Source organism: Varanus komodoensis, unplaced genomic scaffold (genome assembly GCF_004798865.1).
Source record: "Varanus komodoensis strain SLA01 unplaced genomic scaffold, ASM479886v1 scaffold74, whole genome shotgun sequence".
Classification (NCBI taxonomy): domain Eukaryota; kingdom Metazoa; phylum Chordata; class Lepidosauria; order Squamata; family Varanidae; genus Varanus; species Varanus komodoensis.
In genome coordinates this window covers 248,319-264,622 of record NW_025336401.1, presented here as the reverse complement: position 1 = coordinate 264,622, position 16,304 = coordinate 248,319, and the positions used below count along the sequence as shown (strand labels likewise).

General features: G+C 55.3%; 2 protein-coding genes across 2 annotated transcripts; one reads left to right on the top strand and one right to left on the bottom strand.

Moving 5' to 3' along the window:
- Positions 1-212: 212 nt before the first annotated feature.
- Positions 213-7,505, bottom strand: DNAAF6 (dynein axonemal assembly factor 6). The gene is made up of 6 exons (XM_044452685.1): positions 7,253-7,505; positions 6,081-6,150; positions 2,924-3,029; positions 1,691-1,787; positions 1,029-1,114; positions 213-668 (listed from the first exon to the last, which is right to left on the bottom strand). The coding sequence occupies exons 2-6, from the start codon at positions 6,148-6,150 to the stop codon at positions 539-541; spliced, it is 489 nt and encodes a 162-aa protein (XP_044308620.1). The 5' UTR covers positions 7,253-7,505; the 3' UTR covers positions 213-538.
- Positions 6,963-15,740, top strand: NUP62CL (nucleoporin 62 C-terminal like). Its single transcript, XM_044452664.1, has 13 exons — positions 6,963-6,983; positions 7,833-8,160; positions 8,617-8,999; positions 9,392-9,490; positions 10,218-10,349; positions 10,650-10,748; positions 11,523-11,625; positions 11,798-11,942; positions 12,248-12,297; positions 13,458-13,592; positions 14,122-14,233; positions 15,184-15,250; positions 15,579-15,740. Exons 2-13 carry the CDS (start codon positions 7,847-7,849, stop codon positions 15,668-15,670), a joined length of 1,731 nt encoding a protein of 576 aa, XP_044308599.1. The 5' UTR covers positions 6,963-6,983; positions 7,833-7,846; the 3' UTR covers positions 15,671-15,740.
- The last annotated feature ends 564 nt before the right edge of the window (positions 15,741-16,304 follow it).

Below are 16,304 nucleotides of genomic sequence, written 5' to 3'. Positions count from 1 at the left end.
GCCAGGTCTGTTTAGTGATCTTGAGATGGGCACGCATCACAGGGAACACCCTGCTTGTATGTGAGCAGCTCAAAAGGAGTTTAAGGGAAGGGCAAAAGCAGTGTAATTACCGTTGAACAGACACCAAATCCTAGAAACAAGCAGATCAGTGCACAAGCCTCCCCCCTCCTCCCTCCCTCCCTCCCTCCCTGCAGCCTCTGTTCTGAGGTGCGTGCCCGCTCGCCCGCCCTCACGTGCTGCTGCTGACACACGCAGGATGAGCGTGAAGACCCACTGACACAGCTACTGAGCTGAAGGAAACCGTTCAGGAGGCCGAGAGCTGGCAAGGCAGAGTTCCACCTCAGAGCCCAGCAGAGAGGAGGGGCAGCTGCCCAGCCCCCCGAGTGCCCCCAGCTCAGCAGGGGATGATTCACTAGGCACTGCAGCGACCTGCATGGAAACTGCTGCAGGACTGCACCCCTCCTGACCAGCTGCTGAACTGGTAAGCCTCAACAGGGTTTCCATAGCCTCTTGACAGATGGGAGGTCTCCATTCCTCTTCAGGCAAAATTGATGAAATCAAACTCCCGCTTCATCCGCAAGGTGACTTCCAGGATGCCCTTTTCAGGAAGGAAACTGGCCTTCCCATTCTTTCTGTCCACAGGATGGGGCAGGTGCAAGAGGAGCTTCCTGCCAAAAGGACAATTTCAGAGAGGACTCAGAGGGTGGTGTGTGGCTGAGGCTATGCTGGTTGCACTGCTGCGCTGGCCCCCCCCAGGATAGCATAGCTGGCTCTGTGCTGATGGGAGAAGCACAGGACAGAGTTCCCAGAAAAGTGAGAGAAGCTTGGAGGCTCCCGCCTGAGCCCTGAAGTGGGACCCCAGGACATGCAAGCAGCTGCCAAGCTGGCCATGCTGCCCAGGGGACTCGCCTCCTGCTGCCCTGGCTTGGTTTCCTAATTAAGGGGGAACCTTCTACATGTAGAAGATTTTGCACAAACAAGGAACAGCTGGAGGAGGAGGAAAATGGCGCATCCCACCCTAAACTTACTTCTGGGGGCTTCGAAGATCAAGAACCTTTTCCTGAACATCAAGAGTAACATCTGAAACTTTTGTGTCGGGGAGTTTGATTTTAATCTGAAATGAAAAACAAAGACGGCCCATTAGAAAAGCTGTCACGGTGAATTGGGGTGGCTTACAGGAATTCTGGAGAGATGCTTTTGATATCAGAACATGAAATGACCTAGGCTAATGCTATAGGATCCCACAGTGGGTTCTGGCCTTCCTTTGGAGGAACGGTAAGAACTGGCCCTCTGTTATCCACCCCCATAGCACCATGCCAAATTGGGATGTTCTGGAGTCACTGTAGGGCGTGGCATCTGGCAAAGGACAGGAGCAGCCTTGGCCAAGAAGGAAGCACCTGTCTTCACCCCCATTCAACTCTGGGCCCAGAAGGGACACACTGGCTGTTTGCTCCCCGCTTCTACACACACCAGTCCAAGAGATACAAAACCGCATCAGAGGCTGTGGTGGGGGTGAAGCAGGGATGTTTGCAACATCCCACATCCTTGAAAAGGGCAGTGGGACCAGATGTCCATGAGAAATCTGTGGAGGTGAATGGTCAGGCCATGTGGCTCCCACTAGGAAGCGGCCCAAAGGGGAGAGGAGCTGGCAGCCCAGAGAGAACAGAGAACATGAGCACCTATTTCTTACCAGCATGTCCTCACAGCAGGCAGTGGAAGGGTCCTTCCTGGTCATCCCCAGGAACATATCCTCAGTTCCTACTTGCTGTCTGAACAGGATTTCGTACCTGAGCGAGAGAACAGGAGAGAGCAAACTGGAGGCAGCTCAGAGAACCACTTCCTTTTAGCCACTGTCTGTGGCTGGGCAGCCTCCATGCTCTTCAGGCAGAGACTCCACTGCCTCCAGTAGCTCCAAGCTGCTGGAATGCCAGACTGCTGGTGCAGGAAGGCAGGGCTGGGGCTGCCCTCCTGCAGGGGGGCTCTCTGCCAGGAGGCTGCCCAGCAGTTACTCAGCAAGCGGCTGCTAGCCGTGCGCCTCTCCTCCACCCCCTCCTGAGGCGTAACAATGCCTTCTAGGAGCCTGGGTGCCATGAGTTTTTCTCACCAATTATGCTCTGCTTGGCTCCCATTGATTTTTCCTTCCCCTCTAAGCCAGTTTGCCTAATTCAGAATACAGCAAGTTTTGGAACTGCCTGTTCTCTTTCTGCTGATTGTTACAAAGAGAAAAAACAGGACTGATGGTTGTAATATGCCTACAAAATTGAGCAAAACTAATTGAGTTATATCCCCGAATCACTGAAAGTGCTGTGCGGAAACCAGAACTTTTGTCTACAGGTTTGGTAGACCTCCGAGCACAGGACTCCCGCGGTCTCCCCAGCTGCCTGCAGGAGGCCTGCCCGTCGGCTTCTCCATAGCTGCTCCTCAAGCTCTTGGCCTTCTGTTGGGAAAACTTCCCTGATTTAGCTTGGGAAACCAGTGCAAAGATCTCTCTGTGCCAGAAGACTTTGGCCACTGAGTCACTCTTGACACTTGCTTTTCCTCAACAAGTGTCAAGAGGGTAATAAAATTTGACCAAGGATGGCTGGAAAACTTACTCCTGTAAGACTGTAACTGAAAAACAAAATCAACACCTGAAGTGTTTCTGGGGCAGTCTGTGGATCATGTGGGCCTGTGGCAAACCCATTGCCGAAAAGGGCTTTATTCAGGTGTCCCTCCTGACTCTGTCCAACCCAAGCTGATGTGCAACATTGCTCGTTGTGGGTCTCGCTTGTTGGTCATCATGCCCCAAATCTGTCACAGCGCCAGCCACCAGAGCGCAAGCACAGAGCCCTGCTCTGAGGAAGCTGTGCGGGAGGTCAGTGGGAAAGTGCTCTGTTGGGTCGCCAGACGCTCCCGCCACGGTGCACAGCTTGCAAGTGCTCACTCAGGCTGCTCCCTGGTGTCCCAGGCATCCTCGTACTCCGAGCCCTCTGCCACCTCCTCCATGCACCAGATGTCCTTGTGGTCTCCAGATTTCACCTGCATGGCAGCTGGAAGGAAGGAAATCACACTGTTTACCTGCCTTTGCAGAGTGCACAGCAATCTGATCCATGACTGGCACCAGGGAATGACGTGCTGATTCTTGCAGAGCAGTGGGCTGCCCCAACCCACGACGCAGCCATGAAGGCACTGCGGAGCAACTAAACTGCAGGGTCCCTAAAGCAGCAAGGCTCTGTAAGAATGAACCTATAGAAGCCAAGTAATGTGTCAGAAACTAGCTATAAGAAATATTTATTTTATTTTATTTAAGCTCTAATAGACTGTTCACTAGCAAAGGAGCTCTCAGAATGGTGTACAATAAAATCATATAAAACAATATAAATATCAACAAATAACTTGATGTCAATAGAACATCTACACAACCAACAAAATTCAAACAGCATAAACAATTATTATAAATAATACATAACAATAATTTAACAACTAATCCACATGTAGTTGGAGTGCTGGTTGACTGCAGGCTGAACATGGGTCAGCAGTGTGATGCGGTGGTCAAGAGGGCGAACGCCACCCTTGGTTGCATAGCCAGAAGTGTGGCTTCTAGATCGAGAGAGGTATTACTACCACTCTACACGACTCTGGTGCGCTCGCAACTGGAGTATTGTGCTCAGTTTTGGGCCCCTCATTACAGGAAGGATATAGCCAGGTTAGAGTCAGTGCAGCGTAGGGCCACAAGGTTGGTGGCCGGTTTGTAGGGGATGCCATATGAAGCGAGACTGAGGGAACTGGGCCTCTTCAGCCTGGAGGAGTCTCCGAGGGGATATGTTGGGGACATACAGGTATGTGAGGGGGTGTCACATGGAGGTGGGTAAAGACCTGTTCTCCCCTGCAGAGGAAGGCAGGATGCGCTCCAATGGAGCCAAGCTCAGGGAGCCAAGGCTCCATTTGGATGCCAGGAAGCACTTCCTGGCAGTCAGGACCCCGAGGGTGTGGAATGGGCTTCCACGGGAGGTGGGTGAGGCCCCACTGGTGAGGGTGTTCAAGGATAGGCTGGACATGCACATGGTGGGCATGTTGTGAGCGGAGCCAGCTGGAGCAGGGGGTTGGACTAGATGGCCTGGGAGGCCCCTTCTGACTCGCTCTGTTTCTATGTACAAATGATAATATACATAAAAACCAATATAAATCAAATTATCATATTCAGCAGTTAAAATAACAGGAGAATAAAAGGGTTTTAACTTGGAGCCAAAACGTTATTAAAGTCAGCACCAGGCATACTGCCCTGGGGAGCTGGTTCCATAGTTGGGACTCCACAGTCAAGAAGGCCTTTCCCTTGAGGCCACCTTCTTCACTTTTTCTAAAGGTGGTTCCTGGGGAACATCACAACGGACTGGCATTTCTGCACCATGCAACGTACTCTTAAGAGGACTCCCTGAAGCAGGTGGCTTTCTTTGCAGGTTTTAAGCAGGCTCCATCCTCCGCTAATCAGAAATCCTCCCTCCCAGCCCCCACTACCCATTCATTTCTCACTTCCCATTTGCCTTGAGCAAATGCTCTGCACCTACTTGCTACCACTGCATTTCATTCTCCAGTCTGGTTTCTAGCCATCCTGTCCAACTGAAGCTGTTCCTTCTCCAGCATTTCTTCGATGTGCCCCTTAGAACTGAATCTCAGTGCAGTTTGGCAGCTTGAGACTTGGAGAACAATGAGCATCACCTCTTTCTGCAACTTTCACAAATCCTTTCACAGCTGGAAAGAGAGTCCCCCACCCAGGGGAAGCCCCCCTTCCTGCATGCAAATCCATTCTGTATGGAAAAAGGCCAGGGACCCCATGGAAACCATTGCCCCTTCTGACCAAACGCTCCTCGGCATGATGTTCGCTCTGAAGGATCACGGCCTGTGAGGAGGAGACCGAAGACACAGTTCCCCCATCCAAGCCAGTAGCCTGCAGGTCTGTGGGACTAAACTCCCATAATCTCTTTTCTCCAAAGGGGAGTGGCTATGATCACAGGCACTGCAATCTGTGTCTCCTTGCAGCCAAAGCCTGAGCAGTCACGTGGCACTGCTCCCTCTCCTACTAGCTCTTCCGAAACCCCTTCTCTGCCAGCAGATTCGGGGATGATGGGCTCCAGCTGCTGATTATTGCTCACTGCTTTCTGCCTGTTTCTGCCCTTGCTTTCCTTTGGCTGCTCTCCTTAGTGCCTTGGTGCCATCTCCCCCTTGTTTTGCACCAACAGCACTCTCAACGGTTTCCCTGCGGCATACGTTACCTGCGACCACCTGGCCATTATGCAACAAAGGAAGATATGTGTAATATGGCAGCTGGGGCCATCAGGGACCCTGCACTTAACCACTGCCTGATGCCTGGGAGCTCTCCTGGAGCATCTGGATCCATTGGGTCTGTATGACTGGACTTCAGCTGGCCTCAGGATGGGACTCCATGAGGCTGGACAGCCTGGTGCCAATAGTGTCTCCTCTTTCGTTCACTCCGGTTCCCTGAACTGCAGGAGCAGGCTAGCCTTCCAGGATGAACGCTGCCACCACAACACTTCAGGTGGTCCGTCAGCAGAGGGAGGTGTGCTGGGCTGCTTGAGCCGGCAAAGCTGGGGTTTGGTCCCATGGGTTGCCAAGGGGAGAAGGGTTCCAGAAGGCTAGAGTCTAGGCTCTTTGTCTGTGCAGGGCTTGCTCAGACTGGCTCAGGGATACCCAATGTGAACTCCCTCTCCATCTTCTTTGGTATGACACTGTAACCACCTGAGGTTAGCCTGTGGGCTGTTTTCTCCAATACAAGGCTCCTCCTACAGCCCCTGGGCTGCTCTATATAGGATTAGGTGTTCATCTGTTGCCATCCAGGCCAGGTTGAGGACAACTGTGCTTGCAGAGGACTTCTCTCCTCTCCTGTTTCATGGGTGAGTACAGGATGGCAGTATTTATTTATTTATTTATCTGGGGTATTTTTAGGCCATCCAATCACACTGAGTCTCTGGATGGCTCAGCTGCTGGTGGCATCACTGTCCATCTCCAAGTGGGTCCAGCATGGTTTAATTATTGTTTGCTGAGAGAGGTGGGCTGGGACTGCAGTGTGAGGCAGTCTGACTTACCCTTCTGCACTGCTGCCTTTGGGGGTCCAATGCTCCCTGGCCCCATGTTGTTCACTGAAGAAGATGGCATCTGCAGAAAAAGCACACACAGTCCTACCCTGGCTTGTGTGATGTGTTCGCCTGCACTAAAGGAACACTTGTTCCCTGCAAAGCAGAGACCAACATTTGTGCATTGTTGCTCTGCTTCCGGTGCTGTCAGCGGTAGGGAAACTGCAATCTGAATGAGATGCTTTGCTACAGGCTGTGGAGCATGCTGGGGGGGCGGGGGGGGAGGGATTTGGCAGCACTCTGCTGCGGTGCGCCAGGGCATTTTGAGAGGGGAAGCTGAAGGTAACGGGGCAGGCAGAACCGTTCACTGCTCCTTGCCCAGGAAGACCCACGGGCACAAGCAGAGGCCTGGGGGCAGAGGGTGGCGGGGAAGGCTCCCGGTAGCCCGCGATGGCCCACGCTGGAGGCAGCAGCAGTTCCCTGCACGCTCGGTCTAAGGGCTCGGCGCCGCACGGGCGCCCTTCGCAAGGGCTGCGGAGGACGGGAGAGCGCATGGCGGGGCAACGGGGCAGCAGCCGCGCCGCAGCGGGAACGGAGCGGGCTGATCCCGAGGCCTACATCATCCACGCCGTCGTCGTCGCCGCCGCCTTCCTCTGCCGGCGGCGTGCGAAGCAAATCGGCCAGCAAAGAGGTCGCCAGGCCGGGCTCGAAGCTCGCGGACGCCATGCTGCCCGGAGTAGCGTCCCCTGCGTCGCCACGACAACCGCCGAGCTCGCGCCGCCCGCCCGAGCGCCGTGGCAGAAGCGCGAGCTGATTGGCGGAGGCCGCTTTTGCGACTGCCGCGCGCCGCCGGCGTCCGTGGCGTTGTCGCGCGCGGCGGCGTCATACGGTGCGCGGCGGCGGCGGCGAGGGGAGGTGAGGTGTCCGCTCTCGCGCTCCGGGGACCCGCGGGGCTGTCGAGGGGGCGCCCTCTGGGCCTGGCCCCTTCCGCGCCCGGCTGCGGAGCCCCACGAAGCTTCGGCGTCCTCTGCCGCGAAGCGCGCCCCACCCCGGGCTCCGGCGTAGCCCTCCGCGCCGCTCCGGCCGGCCTCGCAAGAAGGGGCCCCGCGCTGCTGCCTCCCGGGGGCTCCGCCCGGAGCGCCGCGCGGGGAGGACGACTTTCCCGGGCGAGCGGCCACCTGTACCCAGCCTCGTGGTGCTCGTTGCGTGGGGCGCCGGGCCGTTCAGCGCGACTTCCGGAGGCGGAGGGGCTGGCTGTGGCGCCTGGACGGGGCGAGACCCCCAGGACTGCCGCGTCTGCCACCTGTAGCTGGTCCCCTCGTGTCGGTCCTTCACGGGGGAGCTCTTGCCTTCGCACACGCCGCGCGCTGGCAGGTTCCTTTGCGCCCTCTGTGGCCTCCAGAACGTCAACCTATTACTGGAACCAGTGACTTAGGAGGTCGTGAGCTTGCTGACACGACCATCTCCAAAGGGTGTTCATGCTGCAGCTGGACAGCAGTCTGTTAGGGAGTCTTTGACTTGGAATCTTGCATTGAGCAGCGGGTTGGATCCGATAGCTTTATCAGCTGCTTCCAGCTCTGCAGTGTTATCACTGGCAGCTTCACAGGGTATCACCACGGTAGTCTCAGAGCAACGCCACAAGGGTGATGTTGCATTTGAGCATACTGAGGATTGGTTGTTTCCCAGGTACTGCGAAGATGCCGTGCTTGTGGAAGTAACAGTGTGGTCCTTTGGCTTTTTGTTTTTCCTTTTGCTTTTCTGCAGGAGCAGAAGGCACCATGAGTCAGTTCAATTTTGGTGGCACAGGTAGTGCTGCTGGAGGAGGCTTCAGCTTTGGGACCCCAAAGGCAGCAGCTAGTACAGCCCCCACAGGGTTCTCATTCACTTCAGCCACTTCGGGAGGAGGAACAGGAGGAAGCTTCAGTTTTGGGACACCTGCTCAAAATCCTACAAGCAGCCAGTCTACAGGCCTGTTCTCTTTTGCTACTCCAACAACAGCAGCACAGACCTCAGCAGCTGGGTTCAGCTTTGGTACACCCAGCACACCTGCCACATCTGCAGCAGCTCCTGCTGGAAATGTCTTCACACTGGGGTAAGGACATAGGAGGGCTGGATGTGTTGCAGTGAGATATACATAAGAATCACTTTTGCTGCAATATTACATTAATTTTCCTTCCGTTTGTTAAATTCCGGATTCTTTGCCATGGGAACTGCCTCAGGAGTGCAGAGTGTCTTTCAGATAAAGGGCCGCATTGCATTTCAGCGAGGCTGTTGCATTCCTGTCATGTGCAGGGCCAAAGGTTAAAGAGAGCAGGGCAAATTGTAGGAGACAAAACTAGGAGATGTATTTCAAATCTTTTAGATTTCAGCAGGATGAGGGGGCTGATGTAGCAAAGATGGGAAACCACCCAGTGATTGAGAGGGGATGGTGGAAAGAGGCACATGGCCTTCTGGGGAAGCCTTAATGGCTGGGTTGGGACACAGAAGGGCTTCATCTGCTGCTACTCCATGCAAGGTAATCTGAACCCCCCACTTGTTCTTTGTTTAGGGGAAATGCCCCCAAGTTGAACTTGGGTAGCACCAGCACAACACAAGCTCCTGGCATGACAGGGGGCTTTGGGCTTGGAAACAGCGGTGGGCTGGGCAGCTCTGTCCCGAGCAGTGTGCCTGCCACCCAGCCAGCGGCTCCTTCAGGCTTTATGTTTGGACCCACCACTGTCACGCAGCCTGCCACCACAGGGGGCTTCAGCTTTGGAACAGCCCAGATTGGAACTCCCAGCTTTAGCCTCACCTCCGTGGGGAGCTCAACTCAGCAAGCAGCATCCACTGGGCTGACATTCGGCATTGCTCCGGCGGCAGCCAGCACCGCCACAAGCACCACGGCCGCATCGCAGCCTGCTACGGCGTTCAGCCTTGGGACCCAGCCCACAGGTGAGAGGCTGTTCTCTGAATGCAGGCATGTCAGCAATAATGCAGAAATGATGTCGAGTCGAGTGACACTGTCCTAAAGGAGCACGCAAGCGCGGGAGCAAGTGTGCTCCTCACTTCCACTTTTAATCCCCGACTGCAGTCAGCTTCCCACATGATGGCATCCCCCTTTTTGTGGCTATCCTGATGCAATAGGATTGGGCCATCTTCAAACTAGGGGGAAACTAGTGCAGAGGGGCAGGTTGTACCATGCAGGCAGGGGCTCCGTTGCCTCAGAGTGCAGCAACTACATAGGGGCCAGGGGTTGTGGCCCTGATTGCGTGCAGACGGATTAGAAAGGGAGTCAACCGCTGGTAGTGGGCTGTTTCTCTTACTGTCCCTGATTCTTTTTTCAGGTACTGGCTTTAGCTTGTTGGCTTCATCTGCTGCTAACTCAGCCCCTACAGGAACACAAAACCAGGGGCCTGCCTTGTCCTTTGGAACTAAACTTGGAGGTGAGTTGGTCAGAAAAGAGTAGGGCTTTCTAATGGGGGAGGGGAGCAGGCATCCATGCTGGGATCCCTTTAGTCCCTGCCAGCCTTCTTCTTAAGTAGCATTAAAGTGACTGGCCTTTTCCATCAGTTGCCATCAATCCCAAGAAACTAATCCTCACATGTGAGCCTCTCTGCTCTCTGTTCTTGCTCATCTTTATGGTCCCATGTTCTGCTTCTCATCTATCAAATCCCCATAGCTTGAGTTGCTGTTTCTATCTCACCATCAGTTCCTTGAATAATTTTTTCTGCAAGTGCTGCTCTGGACAGTCCTGACCTATCCTTTTTCCTTCTTGCTTGGGATTTTCTGCTGCTACTTAACTTGTATCCCAGTTCCTTTTTGAAGCAAACTCTCTCCTTGTACTTTCATCTGGGATGTTCTAGATTGGAATAGCTGTGCAGGAGTAGCTTTCTTCCTTAGGTTGGAAGAGGGGATGCTGCAGGGTTTCCAGCTGTCTTGGCTCAATGGCAGAAATGTGCGCTTGGGTATTTCAGTTGAAGGAGGCTTGTGCTTTTTTGTGTGCGAAGCCATGCACGAACAGGAGCCAGAAGGCAGCTGCTACCGAGAAAGCCACTGCTTGCCTGCCTTAACTTCCGGCAAGGTGCATGCAGAAAGTGTCAGAGGGGGTTCAGCTTGTGCTTTTCCTGGGAGCTTCCTGAGCCCCCATACATGTGTCTCTCCCCTTCACAGGTACAGCTGCCAGCTCTACTGCACCTGCCACCACAACCACAAATACCCTCCTTGGCTTGCCTGGGCCTACGCTCTTTGCCTCCATTGCAAGCTCCTCAGCACCAGCTTCCTCCAGTGCTGGTGGCCTCTCGCGTAAGGGGGTGGGGGCTGCAGCCGGTGGGTGCGGCTCCCTGAAAGCCTTTCCTCTGGGGATTTGGGAGGGCAGGAGGATGGGAGGTGGGGGTGGGCGATTCTGCCTCCTGCTGGATTACTCTGGCAATCTTTCCACCTCAGCTCAGGATTTTGCATGCTTTGCCTGAATTTGCCCCAAAAAATTTGGAACCTTTTTTAGGCTTGTGGCCCAGAACTTTAACAGGGCCTGCTTTTGATGCCTCTGCTGGCCAGAGCTAGCCATACTGCTTAGGGGCTGCTGGCACTTACTCTTCCCTGCAGTTGGTGTCACCTCGACTGGGACAGCCCCTGCCAGCGCCACGCTGGGGTTTGGCTCCAAAGCCCCTGGAACGACGACAGCAGCCGCTGCGCCTACGACCAGTAAGGATCAGAAGGCAACCTGGGGCGTAGGAGGGAAGTAGCCTCTTGGAGTGACCAGCCCTCGTGGGTGGGGGTGCTCCGGGTAGACTTGTGTCAGGGCTTCCAGGTTTTGAAAGCTGGAGCACAGCTTTCTGTTAGAAATCCAACTTAAAAGAGTGTATAAGAAAGTTCAGGGCATATGTAAAATATAGTAAAATGTTCTAGTTACTAAAATCAATTTGATACAATAAAAGCAGAATGAAACTAAAACAATACTGGATAAAATATTTTTAAAAACGGTGTTATAAATTTTTTATTATCCTGAAATAAAATGTGCTAAGCCACTTGCCTTAAAGCTTAAAGGGCAACATGTCAGGCAAAATGCTTCAGGGAAATTCTCACAACCTGGATGCCTCCACCCCAACAGATATGGTTTGGTGAGATGAACAGCAGGGCCTTCCATGGGGAAGAGGTGGGATGGGGAGGAGCTGGGAGTTGAACTATCCTAATCCCAACCCACTTGGGCTCATTAAGAAAAAAGCGTGCTTTGCATGTGGCCAGAAATGAATGGACAGTAGTGCAGGTGAAACAAAATGCCCCCGCCCCGGGCCTGAGCGGCAGAGCGGGCTCCAGCAGTCGTCTTGGCCCACTACCTGCCAGCTGGGAGACCCCCTGGGCGCGCATGCTGAGGCATTCCTGCTTGTAGCCGGTCTGCAGGCTGGGGGGGACCCCGTACATCCCAGCTGCTGTTGGCCTTCCAGTCTAGCTCCTCAGCAAAGAGTCTTCTCTTTCCAGGTGTTGCTGCAGCACCCAGTGCGGGATTCATGCTGAGCCTGAAGCCCCTGACCACGACTGGCACTGTGGCTGCCACATCCACGGTGCCAACTAGCACCGTCGCGTATGTTCTTTGTATCTGTGTGTGACGTGAACTTCCGTGTTCAGTGCAGGGCAGCCAGGGGGAGCAGTGCTCTGGAGGTGCCTCTTCAGGCGAGGGCGGTGATGGCGGGGCGGAGCTGCGACCCCTGCCCTGCCCTGCCCTGCCCAGCCCCCTCTTCCCCTCTGTGTTAAAGGGCCCCACCGGTGATGACCTATGCCCAGCTGGAGAGCCTCATTAACAAGTGGAGCTTGGAGCTGGAGGACCAGGAGAAGCATTTCCTGCAGCAGGCCACCCAGGTCAACGCTTGGGACAGGACTCTGATCGAGAATGGGGAGAAGGTATGCCGTGAAGACCGAGGGGCAGGGCTGCCTGTCCTGGGGGCCGAGTGGCAGCGACCATGGCTTGTGAGGATCAAAGCTTGCGGGTTTCTCAGCTGCACCCAGGCCTGTGTGGGGTCAGTGCTCCGGTCACGTGCGTTGACAGCAAGTCAAAAAGCAGGTGCCGCATTGTGCCGTTACAAGACACCCAGCCCCTGCTTCTGCTGCTTCTCCCTGGGCCCCTTTTGTTGCTGGGACCTGCCTGGATCACGCTGCCTTTTCCCTTACGCTGGCAGTGAGGAGATGGCCCTGCCTCTGTCTTGCAGATCACATCTCTGCATCGAGAAGTGGAGAAAGTGAAGTTGGATCAGAAGAGGTAAGGGGGACGGCCCGTGCCTTTGGTGGATGGGTGGCCTTGCTGCCTACCTGTGTCTCGCAGTTCGTGCCCCTCTTGTCCTGCTGAGCGGCAAGGCGTGGAGCGGGGCACAGGGAAGCCTGTGTACACGCGTGCGTGCGAGTGGCGGTGGGAAGGAGGGAGGGATGTGGCCCTCTGCTGGTAGGCTGCTCTTGACCAATTTCCCCCCAAGGCTGTGACATTAAAAGGCACCTTCCCATCCCCAGCTCCTAAATTCTCTGTTCATGAAAAATTCTCTTCCCGAAAGAGACTGGCCAGGACAAAATAGCACTCCGATGCATGGGCTGGGACCTGTTGATCCCACATGAGCCTGATTTCTCCAGGGTTGCCCTCGGGAAGCATCAGCTCCTGCTTGGTGGGGTGGTGGACTCAGCTTGACCAGCCTGGCTGGGGTCTCTGTGTGCTCTGGCTGAAACAGCCTCTCTGAAGTAGGGCTGGCTGTGCCAAGGAGCCGGCCTCGGCCAAGGCTGCAACTGCCGTCAGGCAGCTGCTTTAGGGTGAGGCCTGGAGTGAGATGCCCGGCGGGTGCAGTGGCCAGTTGAGCATCACTGAAGCGCTGCCCTCCATCTCTGGAGCACTCAGTGGTTCGTGCCTGGTGTGCTGGAGTGGGGAAGGCGAGCTGGCTGCTCTTTCTGTAGCAAGACGTGCACAGTGCTCAGACTTGGCCTTGGAAAGCCGACAGAGCACCGAGTGGCCTTTTGTTTCCGCTGTCGGCTCCAGAGCTCCCTTTAGTTGTATGAGGGTTTGAGCCCCCGTGAACCATGTGCCCTGGATGTGATGCAAAGCCTTTATTTATTTATTTATTTTTTATTTATTTAGGAAGCTTCTATGCCGTCCCATTTGCTGAAGCCTCGGGGCGGCTCACGATAATAAATAAATAAACCTCCAGGGAATTCTAATTGGGCTTCCTGGGATTTCTACTTCCGGGGAATTCTGTCTGGCTTGAATTTGTTCTGCATCTTCGTTCTTGTGATCCTGTGGGGTGGAATGGGTCTTGTTTGATGCAGGCCATGAAGTTCTTCTGGGAAGCCCCAAATGTAACTGCCTGCTTCATCTGGCTGGCAGAGAGGCAGGTGTGCCAGGGCTGCCCTTCCCAGCTTGACTCCCTCCTTTCCCTGCAGGCTAGACCAAGAACTGGATTTTATTTTGTCCCAGCAAAAGGAGCTGGAAGACCTGCTGGTCCCTTTGGAGGAGTCTGTGAAGGAACAGAGCGGCACCATCTACTTGCAGCATGCTGATGAGGAGCGGGAGAAGACGTAAGCGGATGATTGAACAGGCCAGGCCTGGTGACAAAGATGGAGGAAGGGCGTTCTTCTTGCCCGGGCGGGCTGCCACCCTTAGCAAAGTCTGGGGCCGTGTACTGGTGGCTGGGAAACATGGCTTGCTTCATGGTGCTGCTCTGAAGGGAAAGCAGACTTCGGAGACTGATGGAAGGCAGCTTTGGGATATGGGAGGGGCAGGTATTGCACCTGAGCTTGGGCTGCCGTAGGCCCTTCGGCCTTGGTGCTCTGACATACACAGGTCTGTCTGAGCTACGCGTGATGCCTCCTAAAGGTGGGCCTCCTCAGTCCTTCATGCAGGCAGGGTATTGCGATGCTTCCCTTTCTTTTCAAATTGGACCGTGTCTCGGCTCAGAGGCCCAGCCACTTTCTGCCCTCTCCGTGGAAGAGGGTGGAAGGTGCCCTTGTGGGGCTGCACGGCTCCCCTTTGCTTGGGTCCTTGGAAGGCAGGACTGACAGGCCGGCCTGGCTGGCATTCATGGGCCTTGTTGATCCTGTGTCTCAGGTACAAGCTAGCTGAAAACATTGATGCACAGCTGAAGCGCATGGCCCAAGACCTGAAAGATATCATCGAGCACCTGAATACATCTGGTGGCCCTGCTGACACGAGTGACCCTGTGAGTCCAGCCTGTGGGCTGTGTCGCACTTTCCTTCCGAACAGGCCTCCCCCCGCCCGCCTTTCTCCCGAGAGGTAGCTCTTTGCCGCTGTGTCCTCCTCCAGCAGTTCTGTCACGGAAGACTTCCCTGGCCCCGGGAGTCGGCCCCTGCATTGCCGGCCTGCTTTGCTCACAGGAAGCAAGGGGGGACCTCAGCTCCAGCTGCTGGTCTAGCCACACCCCCACCCTTCGGCCTGGGCCTGTGGCCACGGGCAGTTCTGGCGACCTCAGGAGCTCGAGGAAGGTGCCTGTCTGCACTGTGCTTGCTCCATGCTTGGTTTCCACATGTTCCCGAAGGGGCGAGGAGGTTGCGGTGCTCGTTGACCTGGCCTGCGGTGCTCGTTGACCTGGCCTGCCGGGCACCTCCCTCCCCTTCCACCACTTGATTGCCTCCCATGCCCATCTCAGCTGGCCCTTGAGTCAGGAAGGGCCACTGTGCCTTCAGTGGCTTTGAGGAGGAGAGGGAGTACTGTGCCAAGCCTGCCCAGACTAGTTCCACACTCCAGCTACCTGGTACTTCACGTGCTCTCCTGTTGTTCGTGGTGCTGGGAGTAGTTCGACTGCTTCTTCAGAGAGCCCTGACCTGGTACACCCCGAAGCAGTTGGCTCCTGGCCAGTTTCTTGCTGCCACATCACCGTGTGCATTCCGTACATCCAGGTGTGAGCTTTTCCTGACCCTAACCCTACGCCGCCCCGAGGCTTAGGCGAATGGGGTGGCATATAAGTCGGCTAAATAGAGAGAGAGCGAGCGAGCGAGCGAGCGAGCATGAATTTTAGAGTGCAGTGCAAGGGGTCTGGGAGCAGCACTGCACTGTACTGGAGGCGCCTCCTGAGGCTTGAAGGCAGCAACAACAGTGTGGAGCAGTTGCCAGTGCTGGGGACTCATGAGACCCTTTCCCCTTTGCACACAGCTTCAGCAGATCTGCAAAATTCTGAATGCACACATGGACTCCCTCCAGTGGATTGATCAGAATTCAGGTATTAGTCACTGCGCGTTGTTCCTGTGTGTTGCTTCCAGCAATTTGGAGGGGGCGGCTTGAAGAAAACGCGACCCTGGGGCCAGCCCAATCAGCCTTGATGGCCCTGCAGTCAGTGGGGAAGCAGTGGGTAAAGCAGCAGCCCGCCTTGTGTGGGCGTTGGGCTGCGGGAGGCTTCTGCGGATGGAGGATGGTGCGCGTCTGTTGCGCTGCAGCGAGGGTCGGAAGCAAGGCAGCATCTCCTGGCAAGCTCTCCTCGCGCCAGAGCTGTGTGTCGCTGGGCTCATCAGGCCTGTGTCTTTGACGCTGTCCTTGGGTTTTGCCTTTAGCTCTGCTGCAGAGGAAGGTCGAGGAAGTGACCAAAGTTTGTGAAAGCCGGCGCAAAGAACAAGAGCGCAGCTTCCGGATTACTTTTGACTAAGGCTGACCACCTGAAGTTAACCACACCTCAATTCTAAAAATAAACATGTTGATGTGCAAATATATGGCAACAGTTGTAACACATTGCCTCCTTTTACATAGTAAAATAAAGGGCTGAGTGTTTTTTGCAATCCCGTCCAGAGCTGTGTTGCAGAGTTCGTGTTCAGGCAGGGCTGTGCCCTCTCCTGGGCGCCATGGCTCCCTCATCTCTTGAGGCAGGCAGTCCTGCTTTTGGTGTTTAAGTGGTTTGGCCCAATTGGTTCGTCAGACACTGGGAGATGGGACAGCTGCGTGTCTGCTCTACCTAAGCAGCCCCAGTGGCAGTGGCCCCTTGCAGGCCTCTCCCCTACCTAACCTTCCCTCCCACAAAAGGTATTGGGTCTTCGGTTTCCCCCATTCCTCACAAGCCCCTGCCTGTGTGCGCATTTGCCTTTCCTTGACCTTCCTGCAACAGCAGGGTGGAGGGTGCTCTTGCCCACACCACAGAGCATCTTTCCCCCCTGCGAGGGAACAAGGGTGCCCCTGCTGCAGTCCCAGCTTTCAAGGGCTGCGGCCTCCCATCGCGGATGGGCCAGAGCTCCGCAAGTGCTACTCCTCCAGCTCCTGGACAAGCTTCCGCCGCTGGCCTCGTGCAG

Excerpts from the sequence above, each read along its gene's own strand:
- NUP62CL (XM_044452664.1), top strand. The coding sequence starts at position 7,847 with ATGAGTCAGTTCAATTTTGGTGGCACAGGTAGTGCTGCTGGAGGAGGC. Across the intron at positions 11,943-12,247 it reads TGATCGAGAATGGGGAGAAG|ATCACATCTCTGCATCGAGA; the intron begins GTATGCCGTGAA and ends TCTGTCTTGCAG. Across the intron at positions 12,298-13,457 it reads GTGAAGTTGGATCAGAAGAG|GCTAGACCAAGAACTGGATT; the intron begins GTAAGGGGGACG and ends CTTTCCCTGCAG.
- DNAAF6 (XM_044452685.1), bottom strand. The coding sequence starts at position 6,150 with ATGCCATCTTCTTCAGTGAACAACATGGGGCCAGGGAGCATTGGACCC. Across the intron at positions 1,788-2,923 it reads GACACCAGGGAGCAGCCTGA|GTACGAAATCCTGTTCAGAC; the intron begins GTGAGCACTTGC and ends TCTCTCGCTCAG. Across the intron at positions 669-1,028 it reads GATCTTCGAAGCCCCCAGAA|GAAGCTCCTCTTGCACCTGC; the intron begins GTAAGTTTAGGG and ends TCCTTTTGGCAG.